This window comes from Arachis stenosperma, chromosome 8 (assembly GCF_014773155.1).
Source record: "Arachis stenosperma cultivar V10309 chromosome 8, arast.V10309.gnm1.PFL2, whole genome shotgun sequence".
Classification (NCBI taxonomy): domain Eukaryota; kingdom Viridiplantae; phylum Streptophyta; class Magnoliopsida; order Fabales; family Fabaceae; genus Arachis; species Arachis stenosperma.
This window is the reverse complement of record NC_080384.1, coordinates 33,935,932-33,957,359: the sequence shown is the minus strand read 5'-3', so window position 1 is coordinate 33,957,359 and position 21,428 is coordinate 33,935,932. Positions and strand designations below refer to the sequence as shown.

The 21,428-nt window shown below is 36.5% G+C and overlaps 2 protein-coding genes across 3 annotated transcripts; both read left to right on the top strand.

Moving 5' to 3' along the window:
- The first annotated feature begins 16,285 nt into the window (after positions 1–16,285).
- Positions 16,286–20,316, top strand: LOC130945162 (probable protein phosphatase 2C 52). 2 transcript variants are annotated; one of them, XM_057873857.1, is made up of 6 exons: positions 16,286–16,469; positions 17,770–18,271; positions 18,361–18,705; positions 18,794–18,911; positions 18,994–19,217; positions 19,634–20,316. In XM_057873857.1, exons 2-6 carry the CDS (start codon positions 18,011–18,013, stop codon positions 20,114–20,116), a joined length of 1,431 nt encoding a protein of 476 aa, XP_057729840.1. In that variant the 5' UTR covers positions 16,286–16,469; positions 17,770–18,010; the 3' UTR covers positions 20,117–20,316. The 2 variants fall into 2 exon arrangements, with proteins under 2 accessions (XP_057729840.1, XP_057729841.1); XM_057873858.1 differs by lacking the exon at positions 16,286–16,469 and adding an exon at positions 17,236–17,628.
- A 204-nt stretch (positions 20,317–20,520) lies between these two features.
- LOC130946954 (putative cell wall protein) lies at positions 20,521–21,428 on the top strand. The gene has a single exon (XM_057875862.1). The coding sequence runs from the start codon at positions 20,901–20,903 to the stop codon at positions 21,255–21,257; it is 357 nt and encodes a 118-aa protein (XP_057731845.1). The 5' UTR covers positions 20,521–20,900; the 3' UTR covers positions 21,258–21,428.

Genomic DNA, 21,428 nt, shown 5'->3' with positions numbered 1-21,428 from the left:
ATCTAAAGTTTTCTAATTATTCTTCCTTTTCACTAAAATCGTTGGTAACGATTTTAAACAAATCGACACTAACGATTTCTTTAAAACCAATTATGAGTTTCATAGTTAAGTATTACACAACTGTAATTAGCATATCAAAAATAATTAGCGCAAAGTACTAACTACATTATTGGTTATGGTGAAAATGGTTAGAAATCACATTCAAACAAGGATTGTATTCACCAAATAAAAAAAATATATTATATTATAGGAGAAAAAGTATATGGAACTAATTCCAAATCAGTCAAAAATAGAATAATTTAATTAATTATAAATATAATAATTAATTTTATTTATTTATTATTTAAAAGATTAGTTATTCAATATTATTGTAACGTAAATCACAGAAATTGATTCAATTAGCTTCCGTCTCTTCATCCTCCTTTCCTCTCCAAATACCTAAAACATGATAAATTAGAAAATAGATTTAGAATCATCCAATTTACAAAGAAAATAAACATCCTAATGCCTAGCATAAGCACCATCTACATACAAGTTTTGGATTCACTTAGAGATATTTGATTGGTTTTTTGCTGAAACAATTTTCTACCATTATTGATTATAGAATAAAATATATTTTTTGTTTTTAAAATTTATTATAAATTTTAAAAAATAATTTAAATTTTATTTTATTTTAAATTTTATATTAAAATTTTAAATTTGTATTAAATTTATTTGACATCTAACGACTACTTTTAAAAAAAATTCATGATCAATTAAATATTAATTTTATAATAATAATTTTTAATACAAATAAATAAGACATTATTATTATTATTATTATTATACATTATTGTCGAAATAATTTTAAAAAATTTTGACAACCTTCAAAAACAAATTAAAATAAATACTTTATTCTATATTATATATTAGAGAAAATGACACTCTCCTCTCCTGCGAGATGCTAAAATGACACTCCCCTCCCCTCTATTTTATAAATGTACATTCTCCTCCCTTCTAACTCTTAAAAAACCTATTTTTTAATCAATTTTAAACTTTTTGTGTTAACTAATGTTAACTTTATTCATTTTTTAAGAAAAAATAAATTATTTTTTAAAAAAATACCCATTAGTAAAAATTTTATTTTTTATCATTAAATTTTGCTTACTAAAATATCCTTTAATAAATTATTCTTTTATTGATTAAATTGTATTTTTTAAAAAAATTTAATAATTATATAATTTTACCAACATTTTCGTTAACAATTTTTTATATTTTACTATTAATTTTTTGATATCTATATATATTATTTTAACATTAAATAAAAAATTTTAGTAAGATTATTTTTCAATATCAATATATTAATTGTTTTATATATTAACAGTGGTAAGATTTTTTTATTTAATGTTAAAATAATATATATTGATAAAAAATTAATAATAAAATATAAAAATAATTTTTAATAAAAATTTTGTTAAAATCATAATTTAATAATTAAAAAATTATTGAAGGGTAGGTATCTTATAAAAAATAATTTAATTATTAATTTTTTTAAAAGTATTTTAATAAAAATACAATTTAATCAATAAAAAAATAATTTATTAAAAGGGTATTTTAGTAAACAAAATTTAATAATAAAAAATAAAATTTTTGTTAATGGGTATTTTTTAAAAAAATATTTTTTTTCTTAAAAAATGGATAAAGTTAATATTAGTTGACACAAAAAAATTAAAATTGATTAAATAGAAAGTTTTTTAAAGTTAGAAAGGAAGAGAATGTACATTTATAAAATAGAGGGGAGGAGAGTGTTATTTTAGCATCTCGCAGGAGAAGGAAGTGGAATTTTCTCTATATATTATTCCCACTTGCGCAGCTTCCCAGGGCTTAGGTTGTTACTTGTCACATATGGTTACAAATTGTGGTCCTTACTCCTTAATCGATGTACGTTTAAGTGTAACAGATCTTAAGAATTAAGAGAAGAGAAATAGTAAACACAAGCGGATATCTCGTGACAAAGCTTAAATCCCAGCCTATGCACTTATCACTTAGTATTATTATTTGACCAACATTCCATTTTTTTTCCGAATATAATTTTTGGATTAAACTTTTTGAAATGAAACTTGAAACATAACGTTTATTGGACAACTTAAATAACTACCATAATTTATGTTAGGTTTCTTGGTTAAAGTCCTAAAATGTTATTTTGATATTTAGTGCTTCATCTAATCTTTTTAAGTTGCTCGCGAAATTACGGAATTTTTAAATTTGGTAGGTTAATAATGAATTAGTCGCAGATCTAAATTCTATTTAAAAACCTGTCATTAATTAATGAATTATTACATATATAAAATAAAATTTAAACTCTCAATACTTATTTAACCGAACGAATAAATTAATCACTTAACCAATCCGAATTAATTATTATTCCATCTAGTTAATCCGACCTTGATAACATGTCTATAACCAGAGACGGATCCACTCTTTAGGGTGTGGAGGCAAGTGCTCCCACTACAATTTGAAATTTTATTGAGTAGTATATAATAATAATATTTATTTGTCCCCACTAAATTATTAAATTTAACCCCATAATAATTTTTTATTCGACTTTTGATACTTAATAGTTAATTTGAGAACTTCATATTAGATGTCAATTATAATAATGATCAATTTTTAAATTTAAATAAGGTTTATGTTCTTTCTTATAAATCGACTCGAAAGAATATTATCCATCCATTTGTGTTTCTTCTTTTAAAATTAGCTTTAATTTTTTTTTTCATAATAACTACACTAATTGAATGAACTTTTTCAACTATGAATATCATCAATAGCTAATTTTATGAAAGTTGAGTTTAAATGATTGTTTAACGACATATACAAAAAAGACATTTTAATTATATTGTCAAGGTTTCAAAATATAAAATATAAAAAATTAAAATTAAAATTATATGTTATTATTTAAATTATTATTTTAGTATTTTAATTTGTAATTGAATTTTTTAGAACCTAATCATATTTTACAATAACAAAATATAATTATAACAACAATTATATTACGTATACATAAAATAATTACTTGTATAGAATAAATTTTAAAATACAAATTTTGAAATACAAAATACACATTAAAATAAATTAAATAATATATGTATTTATACATAAATTTATAGTAGATAATTTGATAACTAATTTTTTATGTAAATATAATATTTTTATTATAAAAATTATTATCATATAATATATATTTTACTCCCACTATTAAAATTTTTTAAATCTGTCATTGTGTATGACTTAATATTTCTTAATTTATTCATCTTTAAATTAAATTATAGTTTACTCATCAATCTTTGATGGCATGCATCATGTTGTTGTTCTTGTTGTTTACCCATTATCTAAAGCACAAGAGATAATTACCAACATAATTGGACAGTTGGAATTAATCCTTATGGCACAGAAATATCTGCTCTATAATTAATTAATTAATTGACGGCCTTAACTATGACTAAGCTCACCTTAATTGATTGGTTTATCTTACCTTCTTGGGACCTTCTGGCAAATGGATACTGGTTTCTAAAATTATTTGGAATATTCTAGCATTATTATTTTATTTTATTTGTGGTTTGGATTTGACAAAGATTAGCTGAATCCATCACCATTTATTATCTCGTCTATCATAGATACTTTACCCTTTATAAGTATAAGGAATTAGAAAATTGAATAATATTTATGGATTATGGATCATCACTAATTGGATAAGGATTGTGACCAAGCATGACAAACACTCAACCATTGTCATTAAATGCTCACTGCTCCGTCTTTAATAGTATAGAAAAAATTTAAAATGTCTCTAAAATATTAATATTCTAATAATTTTAATGGTTGATTTTAATTATAAAAATGTATATAATATATTAATTAAAATTAATAGTTAAAATTATTAAAATATTAATATTTTAAATATATTTAAAAAATATTTTAATAGTATTGTTCATACCCTACCCCAATAATGAAGGCCCAGGTCCAAATAAAAGGCCTAGTCCAGAGGATTGAGTCCTACTAAGCACCAACCTTCACACTAAGAAGTCGGTGCCAAACCCGACTTACTCCCAAGAAGTCGGGACGGAGAATAGTTGGGAGATAAGCACTCACTCAAAATTTCAAATGAGTAACTGCCCCTAAAATCTCTCTAACTACTTTATCGAGCCATATCTTAACCTCCCTAAGATAATGGGACGGTTAATACCCTAAAAATATGGCACTACTCCAACGGTGGTTATTGGCTCACCACTATAAATACACTGACACCCCTCAGGTATCTCTAAGCCCAATACTCTCTAGACCTACTCACACCCTTACTAACTTAGGCATCGGAGTGTCTTTGCAGGTACCACCCCCCATTCACTCACGAGCACAAGTCGGAAGGAGGCTCCAACGTGCAAACCAGCCCGGAAGCCACCATCCACGAACGATTGGGCCAACCAAAGCCATCCCTTTTATTAATCTCCGGTTACCCATCGTAACATTGGCGCCGTTGCCGGGGACCTGAGAGATCATCCAACGATGGCAGATAGATCCCACGAAGAAGGCCATGTAGAAACAGACTCTGAACAAGAGAATCTGGACACAGGCAACAACGATGTGGACCTCACCCTCCACCAAGAAATCGATAATCAGCACAGGGAAGGCACTTCCGGAATAAAGAATCCGAAGGTGAACTCCTCAGAAGGGCGCGAATCAGAAAAAGAAGGACCACCCCATGTAACCGAACTCATGGGATTAGTCCACAGCCGCATGGAGCAATTAGAGCAGGAGCGAGAGCGACAAAAGGAAACTGAAAAGAGCCTGAAAGAGGAGATGGAACGACGAAAAGAGTTAGAAAGAAAGCTCTTACAGTTGGAATCCTCCCTCAAAAGTCGCAGCTCCCGCGATGAACACGAAGAACCACCTTTAGGTGGGGAGGATCCCTTCAGCGAGGATATCATGAGGGCTAAAGTTCCGAGAAACTTCAAAAGCCCTGACATGGACCTCTATGATGGGACCACGGATCCGAAGCATCACCTGAGCAACTTCAAAAGTCGGATGTACCTAGCTGACGCCTCCGACGCTACACGATGCAAGGCCTTCCCGACCACGCTATCGAAAGCAGCGATGAAGTGGTTCGATAGCCTCCCCCCGAGGTCGGTTACTAGCTTTGAAGACCTCTCGAGGAAGTTTTTGATGAGGTTCTCAATCCAGAAAGACAAAGTGAAACATGCACCGAGCCTCTTGGGAATAAAGCAGGAGGTCGGAGAATCTTTACGAACCTATATGGAAAGGTTCAACAAAGCATGTTTGGAGATTCAAGACCTACCCACCGAAGCAGTAATAATGGGGTTAGTCAATGGACTTAGGGAAGGTCCCTTCTCGCAGTCCATATCCAAAAGACACCCCACCTCCTTGAGTGATGTACAGGAAAGAGCTGAAAAGTACATCAACATGGAGGAAAACGCCAAATTAAGAGACCTGAGTTGGCGACCCGGACCCCCTCCCTCAACAAAAGAGAGGGAAAGGGAAACCAAGAAAAAGGAAGAACTCGGTCTCGAAAGGCCAAGAAAATATCACTCTTATACTCCTCTGAAAGTCTCTATAGTGGACGTATACAGAGAGATTTGTAACACCGAGAGATTGCCACCCCCTAGACCCATTAAAAATAAGAAAGGGGGAAGCCGCAACGATTACTGTGAGTACCATAAGATATATGGTCACTCCACAAACGACTGTTACGACCTTAAAAATGTGATAGAAAAGCTGGCTAGAGAAGGTCGGCTTGATAGATATCTCATAGAAAGGTCGGACGGTCACGGAAAGAGAAAGCGAGACGACATGGATAGAAGAGACTCACCACCGCAGACACCAGAGAGACATATCCACATGATCTCAGGAGGGTTCGCGGGAGGAGGACTCACCAAATCCTCTCGCAAAAGACATCTCAAAAGAGTCTATCAGGTCGGGGAAGAGCCAGCCGACCTCCCTACCATTTCATTCACCAAAGAAGATGGGCGAGGAATAATCCCTGGACATGATGATCCAGTAGTGATAACCATGATCCTAGCAAATGCCCATCTCCACAGAACCCTGGTGGACCAAGGAAGCTCGGCGAACATTCTTTTTAAGCCCGCCTTCGACAAACTAGGGTTAGATGAGAAAGAATTAAGAGCTTACCCCGACACCCTATACGGACTAGGGGACACGCCAATAAAACCACTAGGATTCTTACCCCTTCACACTACTTTTGGAAAAGGGGAAAAATCAAAGACTCTGAGTATAGACTTCATAGTCATCGATGTGGGGTCAGCATATAATGCTCTAATGGGCAGAGCTACCCTCAATCGACTCGGAGCAGTGGTATCTACTCCTCACCTCTGCATGAAATTCCCGACCTCAGCGGGAATAGCAACGGTAAGGGGAGATCAAAAGTTAGCAAGGAAGTGCTACAATGAAAGCCTAAACCTAAGGGGAAAGGGCAGAGAAGTTAACACAATAGAGCTCGGTGGCGCAAGGGCCAGAGAAGAGCTGCGACCACAACCGGGAGGAAAAACCGAGGAGATACAGGTTGGTAAAGAGGAAGGGAAGAACACCCATATAGGAGCCAACCTAGGGGAAACTCTAAAACAAGGGTTGACTAGGCTCCTAAGAGATAATTCCGACCTCTTCGCCTGGAAGGCCTCTGACATGCCTGGGATTGACCCCGAGCTCATGTCCCACAAGCTCTCGGTTTATCCAGGATCCCGACCTGTACAACAAAGAAGACGCAAGCTCGGCCCAGAACGAGCCCTAATAGTGGAAGAACAAGTACAGGCGCTCTTGGAAGCTGGCTTCATCAGAGAAGTCAAGTACCCAACATGGCTAGCCAATGTAGTGCTAGTAAAAAAACAGAACGGCAAATGGAGAATGTGTGTCGACTACACCGACTTAAATAAGGCATGTCCTAAGGACCCTTATCCCATGCCAAGTATTGATACCCTAGTAGACTCTAGCTCGGGGTACCAATACTTATCATTTATGGATGCCTACTCGGGATATAATCAAATCCCGATGCACGAACCCGACCAGGAGAAAACATCATTCATCACACCCAGAGCTAATTTCTGCTACGTGGTCATGCCATTCAGATTAAAGAATGCAGGGGCCACATATCAAAGGTTGATGAATAAAGTGTTTTCCCCTCATCTGGGGAGTCTAATGGAAGTATACGTCGACGACATGCTGGTAAAGACCAAGAAAGAAGACGACCTCTTGACAGACCTCTCGCAAGTCTTCGACACTATAAGGCTGCACGGGATGAGATTAAATCCCGCAAAGTGCGCCTTCGCAGTGGAAGCAGGGAAATTTCTAGGATTTATGCTAACACAAAGAGGGATCGAAGCCAATCCCGACAAGTGTAGAGCCATCCTAGAGATGAAAAGTCCGACTTGTCTGAGAGAAGTCCAGCAACTAAATGGCCGACTTGCGGCCCTCTCCAGATTCCTGTCAGGATCGGCACTAAAATCCCTTCCACTATTTTCCTTATTAAGAAAGGGATGCCAGTTCGAATGGACTCCTGAATGCGAGGAGGCATTCCAGGAGTTCAAAAAGTTTTTAAGCCAACCTCCTATTCTAACCCGACCCGTACCTGGGAAAGACCTCGTCCTATACTTGTCCGTAGCAAACAAGGCTGTCTCGTCAGCCCTGATAAAAGAAGACGAGGTCGGACAACATCCAGTCTACTTCATCAGCAAAGTTCTCCAAGGCCCCGAACTAAGGTACCACAAACTAGAAAAGTTTGCTTACTCCTTGGTAGTAGCCTCGCGAAGGTTACGGCCTTACTTTCAAGCTCACACCATAAGAATCCGTACGAACCAACCCATGAAGCAAATCCTCCAAAAAACGGATGTTGCAGGGAGAATGGTTCAATGGGCAATAGAGCTCTCCGAGTTCGACTTAAGATATGAAACTCGGACAGCGATCAAAGCTCAATGCCTCGCCGACTTCGTTGCAGAATACGCAGGGGATCAAGAGGAAAAACCAACTACATGAGAACTCTATGTAGATAGATCCTCCAACAAAACGGGAAGCGGCGCAGGCATAATATTGGTAGATGAAAGAGGAACCCAGATAGAGGTTTCTCTAAAATTTGAATTCCCAGCCTCAAATAATCAGGCAAAATATGAAGCCTTGATTGCGGGGCTAAAACTAGCAGAAGAAGTCGGTGCTACAAAGGTGATGATATACAGCGACTCGCAAGTGGTGACCTCCCAAATAAGTGGAGAATATCAGGCAAAGGACCCAAATATGAAGAGGTACTTGGAAAAAACTTTGGAATACCTCGGGCGCTTTGCAGAAACCGAGGTCAAACACATAACTCGGGATCTGAACAGTAGAGCAGACGCCCTATCTAAGTTAGCAAGTACCAAACCAGGAGGGAACAACAGAAGTCTGATCCAAGAAACCCTCCAGGAACCCTCAGTAATAAAAGATAAACAAGAAGTACTTGAGGTAGTCGGTTTAAACCTCGGATGGATGAACCCCTTAGTTGAATACATGAAATTCGACATCCTCCCTAACTAGGAGAAAGAAGCTAAAAAGATCTGAAGGGAAGCACAACACTACACCTTGGTGAGAAATATCCTCTGCAGAAGGGGGATATCAACACCATTGTTAAAGTGTGTACCGACCTCAAGAACCACCGAGGTACTGGAGGAAGTACACAGTGGAATCTGCGGTAACCATCTCGGAGCAAGGTCACTAGCCAGGAAAGTAATCCGAGCTGGATTCTATTGGCCGACCTTGCAGAAAGATGCCACATAATTTGTGAAAAAATGTCAACCATGTCAAATGCATGCAAATTTCCACGTGGCTCCACCAGAAGAACTTATCAGTATCACTTCTCCATGGCCTTTTGCAAAATGGGGAATGGATTTGTTAGGTCCTTTTCCCCAAGCGCCTGGACAAGTCAAATACCTGATCGTGGGAATAGATTATTTCACAAAGTGGATAGAAGCAGAACCATTGGCCACCATCACCGCTCAAAGAAGTCGGAGATTCCTCTACAAAAATATCATCACAAGATATGGGATACCTTATTCCATCACTACGGATAATGGAACCCAGTTCACCGATGCTACCTTCAGAAGCTTAGTGGCCAGTATGAAAATCAAACATCAGTTCACCTCGGTGGAGCACCCACAAGCCAATGGGCAAGCCGAGGCAGCCAACAAAGTCATACTGGCAGGACTAAAGAAGAGACTACAAGAAGCAAAAGGAGCTTGGGCTGAAGAGCTCCCTCAAGTGCTATGGGCTTACAGGACAACACCCCAATCCGCCACTGGAGAAACACCTTTCCGACTAGTCTATGGTGTGGAGGCAATGATACCAATAGAAATCAATGAGCAAAGCCCAAGGGTAATTCTCCACGACGAGATCGGAAATATACAGGGGCACAAAGAGGAGCTCGACCTGCTCCCCGAAGTCCGAGAAGATGCCCAGATAAGAGAAGCAGCGTTAAAGCAAAGGATGACTACAAGGTACAACAAAAAAGTCATTCGAAGAACATTTGCTCCAGATGATTTGGTCTTAATCAGAAACGACATTGGAGTCAACAAATCAGGAGAAGGAAAGCTCGCCGCAAATTGGAAGGGACCATACAAAGTCAATGAAGTTTTAGGAAAAGGTTATTATAAAATAATCGACCTGAACGGCACTGAGCTCCCGAGGTCGTGGCATGCTTGTAACATGAAAAGGTACTATAGCTAAAAGCGAACTCTACTCCCTGATGTACTATTTTCCCAACTTCATGATTTTTTCCCAAAAGGGTTTTTTCTGGAGAAGGGTTTTTAACGAGGCATCATAGTAGAGGCTAAGGGAAATAGATTATCAAAACCCTTAGTAGCAAAAAAGGTACCTCCCCGATTAATAAAGATCTTTTTCATCTACGATATCTCTTATGAAATCCTTTTCATTTTTTATTTTTTAAGTCTTTCTACGAAACGCGCCGACTTAAGCTCGACAAAACGTGAAAATCCCATGAACCGACCTAAAAGGTCGTCAGGATAAAACGACGAGGTACAAGTCGGTGTAAAGAGGTTATAAGAAGTCGATCGTAAAAACTCGGGTTCAAATCCGACTCATAAGTCGAAATGAGATCCCGAGTAGAAAAGCTCGGGAATACTACGATCCATAGATCGGAGTGAAGGACCGAGTAAAAGAAAAACGCATCGCAAAAATAACCTAAGTCATAAGAACTCACTAAAACTAAGTTGAGTATGAGGAATAACGAAAAGAGATAGGAAAACCTAGGAAGAAGTTTAAAGGCTGTCCCAAAAGTCCTTAAACAAAAAGCTCAAACAAGCCAAAGGTTTTCAAGAAAAGGTCAAGGGGAATTCAGAAAATCAAAAAGGCATGCACGCATAAGGTAACTTAAACCCTTATCCAAAAAAGGGTATTTATTTTGAAACCCTTATTAAAAAGGGCACGCATAAAATATTTTGTTTACGGCCTTAAAAGGCCAAAAGAAATTGTTCAACCAACTAACAAGAAATAAAAGTTTAAAAAAGGGGGACTCACAGGCCGAGCCCCCATATAGCCATAAAAAGTTATTTTTTCAGAGGAGTAGACGGATCACCACCACCGGAGCCAGGAAGAGCGCCATCAGGACCAGGAAGAGAGGCAGCCACAGGAGATGAAGAGGAAATCGGAGGGACAACTGAAGAACTCAGAGCATCCTTAGAACGAGGAGGGGACTCAATGATCCTCTGCCCCCGAGTCTTCAATTCTGACTCGGAAACGATCACAGGGGCAGGAAGATCCACGATAGCACCATCAATAACGACTTTATCAGGATGTAAAGGAGAAAGATCCAAGTCGGGAGCAATATCTCTGACTTGCTCCAGAAAAATCCTCCAAGACTCCTCGGCACCATCAGCGATAGAGTCCTCCAACTCGGCGTACGCATTCCGAGAATTCAGCAAATCCTTCTTCACAGACACAAGATCTTGAAATAAACTCTGATAGCTCTCCTGTGCTGTCTTCCTCAAGTTCGCCTCCATGTTGCATTGGGCCCGCAGCTTGCTCTCCTTCTCCCGAAGGCTATCTCTCTCCGCCCTCAGTTTAGCTACCTCCTCCTTCAACTCCCTCTCATGGTCCTGGTAAGAAAGAAGCCTCCCCTCCAACTCTTCAACCTTCGAGGTTACCCCCAAAGAGCTGAGAGGAGTCTTCTCAAAAATGTCCAAAAGCTTCCCACAAACACCCGCCACCCTAAAACTCTCCTCAGCCAGAGCGGTGAGGTGGTTTCGAACAGAAACATCATCCATACTTATATGAGGATAGATGTTCTTTCGGACGAATGCGAGAGCATCCGCCTTAACCCCACCATCAAAAGAAGAGCCAGACTCTAAAGTCTTGCGCTTCTTCTTCTCCGGCTCAGGAAGAAGTCGGGCGGAAGGGAGTGGCCGCGACAAAGTTGAAGAAATCACAATGGGCTGAGAAGGAGTCCCCACGTTTTGAGAAGGAGGAGGAGGAGGAGGAGGAGAGATGATGGCCCTGGCACCACCTGCCCTGGCCCGGGACTTTGCCTTAGCCTCCTGAACTCTTTGGTAAGATTCCTGAGCATTCTTCTTTGCCATGTCTGCAAAAAAGACAAATAGCAAAGATTACAAGTCGGCAAACCAAAAGTCGGCAGAGACAAGTCGGAAGAAAGGAATACGTATACTACCTAGCTGCGACTGAACAAAGGTCGGCGACCCTTGGAGGAATTTTCTAGTGTCCAAGTATGGGGCCCTCCCCCATACTTCTCGGAAAAACCCCACAACGGCCGCCTCCACCTCGTCCAGATCGTCTAGGCTGTACTTTTCACAAGGAGAAGCCTCCAACCAGTATAAGGGAAAGCGAGGAGAGGAGTCGTTGTCCAGAAAAAAGGGGTGGTGACCCTCTACAGCTTGCACTTTGAAAAAGTAATTTTTAAAGTCATGGAAGGACTCGTCAAAAAGGGTAAAAATTCTCCGACTTTGTATGGCTCGGAAGGAAACCCATTGTTGTTTATTGTTTAGCCCACTAAAGGGCTTAGTCATGTGAAAAAGAAAGAAGAAAATCCTCAAAGAGGTCGGGAAGTCCAAAGCATGGCTAATAAACTGGTAAATTTTCAAGAAACCCCAAGAGTTGGGGTGAAGTTGGGTAGGGGCAACTCGACAGTGGTGTAAAACAGATATTTCAAAATCTGAAAAAGGAAGAAAAACACCCAAACGGGTGATCATACACTCATACATAAAGAAAAAATGAGGGGCCGCCTCATTGGCCCTCCCAAAACAAACCCTGTCTTCCGGACCCGGGATTATCAACTCATATTTTGGCTCGTCCTCCTCCGAAGAACAAATCCTGTGGTGAGTACGAAGGTGAGTAATAAACTCAGCATCGACCAAGGGTTCCTCCCCCAAGACCGTAACATCAACCCACTGAGAAAGAACATCTACAGAAGCCATTTTCTTTTTATAAAAGGTGACAGAAACCTACAAAAAGAAAAAAAAAGAAAAGAAAAATAAAAAAACACGGTCTCTAAAGGGAGGAGACACGAAGCCAAAATCTACAAACCAACCTATCTACCCGCAAAATAAAAGCATGCAAACACAAGGCGTATCATAAAAGGAGAAAAGCTAACCTTTATCTGAAAAGGTGGAGGCTGAAGGAAGCAGAAGTCTTCAAACGCAAGAATGCAGCACGAACGAAGAACAAAGCAAATTTGAAAAATTGCAGAAACGAAAAAATGAAAGAGAGGGAAAATATTTATGAACATGCTAAGGGGTATAATGGTAAAAACGAAGCACTCATTAATGAGAGTGCACCGTTACCAAAGCCATCAATCCCCAAGTGCATCCCTAACGGACACGACTCTTGAATAGACGTAACTGTCAGAGACAAAGGGTCGCGAAAATCACGTCGGTTTAAAAACCCGTGTCTACTCCGAGAAAGTCGGCTACGAACCCGAGTTAAATACTTGAACCCAAGCACTAAAGGAATCTTGGGCTCAAGTAGGGGCACTGTTCATACGCTGGCCCAATAATGAAAGCCCAGGTCCAAATAAAAGGCCTAGTCCAGAGGATTGAACCCTACTAAGCACCAACCTTCACACTAAGAAGTCGGTGCCAAACCCGACTTACTCCCAAGAAGTCGGGACGGAGAATAGTTGGGAGATAAGCACTCATTCAAATGAGTAACTGCCCCTAAAATCTCTCTAACTACTTTATCGAGCCATATCTTAACCTCCCTAAGATAATGGGACGGTTAATACCCTAAAAATATGGCACTACTCCAACGGTGGTTATTGGCTCACCACTATAAATACACTGACACCCCTCAGGTATCTCTAAGCCCAATACTCTCTAGACCTGCTCACACCCTTGCTAACTTAGGCATCGGAGTGTCTTTGCAGGTACCACCCCCCATTCACTCACGAGCACAAGTCGGAAGGAGGCTCCAACGTGCAAACCCGCCCGGAAGCCACCATCCACGAACGATTGGGCCAACCAAAGCCATCCCTCTTATTAATCTCCGGTTACCCATCGTAACAAGTATATTATTATATTTTGTTTTTTTAATTATTATTTATAAATTAATCCACATATTTATTATAGTATTAGTTTTTATTATCATCTCGCTTTTTAATTTGAATATGAAAGAAAAAGAGATGTTGGACTCGTATATGGGAAAAAGAGGTGCTTCATCTCGTTGTGAGATCAGAAAAATCAGAACTCGAATCCTGCGAATTGTGTTTTTGAAAATGGACGGTCCGAGTTACGTTTTGCTCAACAAATTTAATTAGAACAAGCAAAACAGAGGGTCTAAGTTGCGTGTTTCAGATTTCAAATTCCATCAGCTGCAAATCGGACCATGCAATTTGTGAAGCGAAATTTCATTTCTAAAGAACTCGCATGATCAGAGTTGTTCTACCTTTGGTTCAAAAAAATCTGTCCCACATTTTTATTCTTATACACCATAACTCCACATTTGAAAATATCACACCCAAATCTTCCATACCCATAAAATTGAGCCTCATCATCCCATATGGTTTTATTATTAATCTATAATATAATGTCTACTTATTATACATTGATTGTAATTGGTATAAGCAGCGCGTTCATGGAAAATTCTGAATGCCATTAGCTTGATTGTCTCGTGCAGTGATTTTTATTTTGGTGGCAGATATTTTTATATAAAAAAATAATTAAAAATTATTTATGATAAATTACATAAATATATTAAAATATTTAATAATTCTTTTACGAAAATAACTGTATATAAATTTTTATTTTTCATTAACAATTTTCGTGAGTGTAAAGATTTGTTTTAGTTTTTTTTTTTCTTTTTGGTTGAAATAAGAAACAAATTTTAACCACAAAAAGTTACAAAAATACCTGTCGCATCAATCGTCAACCCCATTTACATTATTATTGTTTTGTAATGTTTATATCTAAGATTGAACAGAGTATAGGATTATAGGTGACAAAAAAAATGTTCAAATCATTCACAAAAACATTTTTTTATTTTTAAGATTGGATTAATAATGGTGTTTTTTTAAAATGTGATCTAATGTAGTATTTTTCTAAAATGTGGGATGATTTAATGTACGGAGTACAAATTGGACCGTCCGATTTTTAAAAGGTACAGAAATCGGACCGTCCGATTTTTAGGTACACAAATCGGACCGTCCGATTTCTGTACTCGGACCGTCCGATTTGTGTTGAAAAAATTAAAAAAATTTAGAGTACACAAATCGGTGGGTCCGATTTGTAGACTCCAAATTTTTTTTTTTTCAACACAAATCGGTGGGTCCGATTTGTGTACTCTAAGTTTTTAAAATTTTTTCAACACAAAATCGGTGGGTCTGATTTGTGTACTCTCATAGTTTTGAAAAACACAAAAAATCACCATATTAAAATATAACACCCATTTTACTACCATATCAAAATTTTTTAGCCTCACAAAAATCATAATTTTGTTTTTATCTACTTGCTTTATTTCATCCATCATGCGACATGTTAATAAAATAAATTAAAAGGTTCACTTAGAGACAAATAAGACTCAAACTTCATAATTTTATGAAGTAAAAGATTAATTTTAAAATTCGATGGACCAAAATAATTTATTTATACTAATGTATTAATAACTAATGTGTGAAATAGTAATAATATGTAAGATAGTTAAGTTGTCAAATTCTTTGTTAAGATATGTAAGATAGTTAAGATACGAAGAGAGAGACCTACTGTAATACTTCAAGCTAAACGTGAAGGAACCCGGAATTTGTTTGTTTAAGTTTGGTTTAATTTTGATAAATTAATTTCTATCATGATAATTAATATTTTGTTGAAAATTCTATACCCGTCAAGTTGCATATATATAACGAAATCTTAGCTTCTAAATCAGATTTAATTCTTCGATATAACTGTGTGTGTCTATTATCTATTAGTCCCTGTCTAAAAGAAATCTATCAAAAAAAAAAAATAGAAAGCAAATACTAATAGATTTAAAAAAAAAGGAAGATAGTACTTTTAGAAAAATAATTTATTATTAAAATTAGAAACATATTATAAATTTTAATTATAAATTATTAATATAAATTATAATACATTCAATAATTTATTTATTCTATATCATAAAAATTCGACTAAATTTTGATATTTATTATCAAAAGTCTAATGCAATGAACTTATAACATAAAAGAGTTATATAAAGTATAATAAATAAATAGTTAAAATATGATTAATTAATTTTAATTTATTATTAATATAAAATAATTATATATATTTAATTACGTAATATTACATAAAAAAATTACTTTTTATGTTAACTCTATAAATAATTATTCAAAAAAATAAATATAATTATAAAATTATATAAAATATTTTACAATCTCACCAAATCAAAAAGGGGCGTATTACATTGGTATGAATTAAAATGGATGAATTTCACAAGTATGATGCACAATACAAATCGTTACTTAGGATTTGTATAACAAAAGAAATCGTTACTCACGATTTCATAAATCATATTTTTTTAAAATTAAAAAATTAAAATCGTGACTAACGATTTTTTATTCTTTTTTGTCTTATTTAAAATTGTAATTCACGATTTCTGTTAACTTCTTTTAATTTTTTGTCTTATTTAAAATCGTTACTCACGAATTTCTTTTCATCCCATATTACTGAATTACACCAAAACATCATAATACGAATGAAAAACACTAATAATAACCCAATATAAAAAAAATTAGCCATCAAAAAGAGGCAGCTTGGTTCACCATCTTTGTGTTTATGGAGTGAACTCTGCTTTTGCAATTAATAGCTTCACACATTCACTCACACCATTACAATTTACAACCTTCTCTCTCCTCTTCCATTCTCATCAACCACCTTCTCTTCCTCTTCACTCACTGGATCATTGCACTCTTCCAACTATCTGCTTAATTTCATCTAACGCTTCAAAATGGGGTATGATTTCTTTTCCTTCTTTCTTCTTCACAAATGCAGGATCTGCATTCTCATACCGTTTCCAGAATATTCAATTGCTGTTCAGTTTTTTATAAACGCGATCATTATCTTCACTTATTTGGACTTTCTCAAACAAGAGAAAAGAAAAGCTTCAGTTTTTTCTACTCCAGAATCAGTTTTTCATCCATAAACATTTTTTTTTATATATTTTTAGTAAAAAATAACAAATTGGTTAATGTTAGTTTAACCGATATTTATTTAAAAATGTGATTTTTTTTTTCCTTGATCGACTTATGGAGACAAATACTTGGGTGACTTTGCTATTTTGTTCTGTTCCAAGTTTTGTCGTTTTTAGTAATTTGTGAATTCACGATAATTAACTTTACTTGATTGATCTGCTATACTCTTTGTTGACGCCACCATATCTTAACCCATCGTTTCGTCTTTTTCTGCTTTCTTTTTGCGTTTTTCTCAGGGTTTCTCTGCACCTGCAAACCACAGTTTTGTATTTGTTTTCCTTCTTTACTCTCTCTCTCTCTCGCTTTCAGAAACTGTGCATTTACCAAACTTCTTTTTTTCCTTTTACTAATGCTAAGGTAAAGGTAAACCAGGATAAGAAAAAAAAAATTCAAGAGTTTTGTTACTAATGATTTATTTCATTTTCAATCCCATTCGTTTCAGTTATAACTTATAACTTAAGCATAAGGGCATTTCTTCTTGTATTTTGTTTCTCATTTCTACATTTTATAAATTGGTGTCCTTTCTTGTCTGTGTATATTCTAGGCCAAAATTTTTTGCTTTTTGTCTAAAAAAGATTGGTTTTTGTTCCTTATATTCTTCCTCCTCCTTGCTATGGAATGAGAAAACTTGGACACTATCACAAGTGTGTTGCCTTGTTCTTTATTTTGATATTCTATTCTATGAAGATTTATGTTCTGTTCTGTGAAAGAAAATGCATAGAAATTTAGTTGTTAACCCTTTTGAAAATTGAAGCCTCTTGTGTTCTCTGCTTTTTCTACATAAGTTTAGTTTTCCAATGCATAGTTTATGGATTAAATTAATATCAGGAGCCTCAGAGTTTGATGTTGTCAATGTGATTCTTGAGGAGGGACCAATCATCCTACATATTTTTAGTATATTCTATCACTTGGTTTCACATGTTAGTATTTTAATATTCATATAGACTGATTATTTTAGTCTTATCTGTTTTTGTTCTTTCCATGCAACAATCGCTTGATTCTTTGTTTAGACTATATGCCAAGACTATTAAATTTAAATTCATCTGTCTTTTTCTGTTCAGCTGGGTTTCAAACCCATTCATATAGCTTCCGGCAGCATTTGAGCCAGTACTATAGGTACCAGCTTGGAACATTAAGTTGTAAATTCTATAATACTTCTACTTGAGAGAATCTTCAGGATTATGTGTACAATTGACTATTATTATAGAACTAAGAATATCATGTCAGATCTAGAATGAAGGAGGAAAGAATCTGATACGTTAGTTTCCATCTGATGATATTTTGGTTCAAGAACTGAGAGAGATGGGGTGTTGTGTCTCAACAAGCAGTAAGAGCAGTTGTAGTAGTAAGAGCAATGGAGACTCAGATTCTCCATCTTGTTTAGAAATCGGTTTCTGTGGTCAAAAGAAAGCAAGGAGAACATTCTCTGATCATGTTGTTTCTCTGCATCAGTTATCATCCTTACCAAACAGGATTTTCTCCAATGGAAAGAGCCGGTCTTCTTGCATATTTACGCAGCAGGGTCGTAAGGGTGTTAATCAGGATGCCATGATTGTATGGGAAGTAAGTATGTATGTGTGTTCATCTTGTTGTGAATTGTTATGTATGATAATTCTAGAATTTTGACATCATAGCAATATTTGTTTCTGAAGGATTTCATGGCAGAAGATGTGACCTTCTGTGGTGTATTTGATGGCCATGGTCCTCATGGTCACCTTGTTGCGCGCAAAGTTAGGGATTCCCTGCCTATCAAACTTCTTTCTTTTTTGCATTCCGGTGAATCGAGGCGAAACGGATCAGGGAAAGCTTCTTTCAAAGGGAATATAAAGCCTGACACTGAAGAGTCTGAGAAAGATTGCTCTGATGAGGATAAACTAAATTCCATGTGGAGAGAAGCTTTCATGAAGGCATATAAGGCCATGGACAAAGAGCTGAGGTCTCATCCGAATCTGGATTGTTTCTGTAGTGGGAGCACGGCTGTAACCATAGTGAAGCAGGTAGCAGCTCAATGAGTAGTGCATTCAATTGCTGCATATACTTAATTGCTTCTTTTCACTGACATTTCTTATGTTGTTCACTTTCCAGGGATCAAATCTGTTCATGAGCAACATAGGGGATTCCCGAGCAATCATGGGATCCAAGGACAGCAATGACTCCATGGTGGCAATTCAGTTGACAATTGATTTGAAACCTGATTTGCCAAGTTAGTTTTGTCATCATTGTTCATCCTTTCTCAGTTCAGTCTATGTTTTTGCTTTGAGATAGCTTATCTGATTTTTTTACAGGGGAAGCTGAAAGAATCAAAAGGTGCAAGGGCAGGGTATTTGCCTTGCAAGATGAACCAGAAGTTCCAAGGGTGTGGTTACCTTTTGATGATGCACCTGGATTAGCAATGGCTAGAGCATTTGGCGATTTTTGTTTGAAGGATTACGGTGTCATTTCTATACCAGAATTTTCTCATCGGCTTCTTACAGACAAAGACGAGTTCATTGTTCTTGCCTCGGATGGAGTAAGACTTTTGAAAATATATCTGCTTTTATTTGTTCTTGTGGTCTCAGTTCCCACAGTAATGTTACAATTATCGCAAAAGTCTCTCAGCATAGAGCATTTGCAGCATTTTCTGTTTCCTAGATGCATAGTTTTTTCTTGTTTTGTTGTTTTGGTCCATGTGAAAGTCATCAAATCAAAGTAACTTAGTTTAAGCTATGTATAACTTGTTGTAGGAAAATTTTGCTATGCATAATAGTTCTACCTATGTAAGCAAGAAAAGCATGTCATTCTCATCTTCTATGTGTATGTTTACTTTTGTAAGAGAATAGACATATGATATGATGAATTTGAATCCAACACTTGAAAAATTTTATCTAGTTCTTGTGTTTCTTTTTAGGCTACTTATGCTAATATCAATCTTGGTATTTTGTGCAGGTCTGGGATGTGTTAAGCAATGAAGAGGTGGTTGAGATAGTATCCACGGCACCAACTCGAGCATCAGCAGCAAGGGTTCTGGTGGATTCTGCGGCCCGAGAGTGGAAACTCAAGTATCCCACGTCAAAGATGGATGATTGTGCTGTTGTATGCCTTTTTTTGGATGGTAAAATGGATGTAGAATCTGATTGTGATGAGCAATGCTATTCTTCTGCAACAATCCAAAGCAACCATTCGGGTAATCCAGTTGAGTCAGATGACGGTCAAACGACCGAGCCTTCTTTGCAAAGGAACTTCACTGTACGAACCTCGGAAGAAAAACAAACCTATGGAGGAATATCTGTTGATGGTGAGGATGGAGCTTCAGCAGCAGCAGCAGCAGCTGAAGATCAAAATTGGTCGGGTTTGGAAGGTGTCACCCGAGTAAACTCATTGGTCCAACTTCCTAGATTTTCTGAGGAAAAGCAAAAGCAAGCCTCATAGAATATTTATTGGTTTGGTGAGAACATTTTATTGTAATACCTTTGTCAAAACAGGGAATTCAAGGAGGAAAATCTTTCAGTGGTTTTGATGCTCTTTTATTTAGTTACTCAAAAGTGTAAAAAACTAGGCTCAAGTTATGTCACTAAACAAAATGAATTCAGCAACAGCATAATGCTATTCTTGCTGCTGCTTTTTTTTAAGTGAAATGCTGCATGACACTGTTTTACACAAAACTGAGTATTAATATGAAGTCACTATTGGATTAATCATCTAGGTACATTGAAAGCTTCACTAAATTTTAGATGTTCAAATAACATTACTCTTCACTCGGTATTTTTATAAAAAGATTGTTTCTGCATATGTGCATGATTTACATAATTCCAGCTGTTTTTATAACACTATTTTTTCACCATTTTTACAAGTAGATTTGTACCTGGAGGTAAATCCAAGATTCAGAGTTTTGTTGATATTTTACAGCACACAACTCAGCCATGTGAATGTTACATTTAGTAGCCGCTATGACATTGGTGAATATCTTCCAAAAATAGCAGGTAATACAAGTTAAGGCCATATAACACTAACCATTTTAACCAAATAACAACTACCAAAGACAAAGAGGCTCCATCCATCACACAGTCGTTGGCAACTGCCATTGCATTTCACAAGAAACATTTAACTCACCGCCATAGTTACACCAAACCCTGAACTATAAAATGCAGCCACTCCTTCAGAGCTTCAACACACACAAACAAAATCAAAATCAAAATCAAAATCCTATATCATAATGGCTTACAAAGCTTCTTCTTTACTTGTACTTGTTCTCATCTCCAGTATCCTTCTTTCCATTGCTTCGCAAGCAGTCGCAGCGCGCAATAGTATTCCGAATAATTCCAGCAAGAATGACAAGAAAGAGCCTCAGTTTATGTTCAGGTCTGATGGTGTTTATATTCCAGGCATCGGCCGTGTAGGACTGCCTGGTTTTCAACCTCAAAATCCATTCCTTGGTGGCAGTGGAGGAGGATCAGCACCAGCAGGTGGCAGTTATGTTCCTGGTGGCGACGACACCTTGGTTCCGAACCCTGGTTTCGAGGTTCCTACCCCCGGAAGTGGTGGTGCAGTTCCAACACCAGTTTTTCCATGATTTAGCTCACTTATGAGTCATAAATAAATCTCAATCTTAAAGTAATATGCTGCTACATGTTATGCAGAGTTCTTAGTTTCATTGTTTAAGATGCATTAAGTAGTATTCTGTAGGTTTGATTGATAGTTTCATTTGTTTGCAACCCCATTGTTGTCTAAGTAGTTAGTTGCT

Bases quoted from the DNA above. Each gene is read 5' to 3' on its own strand.
- LOC130945162 (XM_057873857.1), top strand. From the start codon at position 18,011: ATGGGGTGTTGTGTCTCAACAAGCAGTAAGAGCAGTTGTAGTAGTAAG. The intron at 18,272-18,360 runs GTAAGTATGTAT...TTGTTTCTGAAG, and splicing joins ATGCCATGATTGTATGGGAA to GATTTCATGGCAGAAGATGT. The intron at 18,912-18,993 runs GTTAGTTTTGTC...ATTTTTTTACAG, and splicing joins TTTGAAACCTGATTTGCCAA to GGGAAGCTGAAAGAATCAAA.
- LOC130946954 (XM_057875862.1), top strand. From the start codon at position 20,901: ATGGCTTACAAAGCTTCTTCTTTACTTGTACTTGTTCTCATCTCCAGT.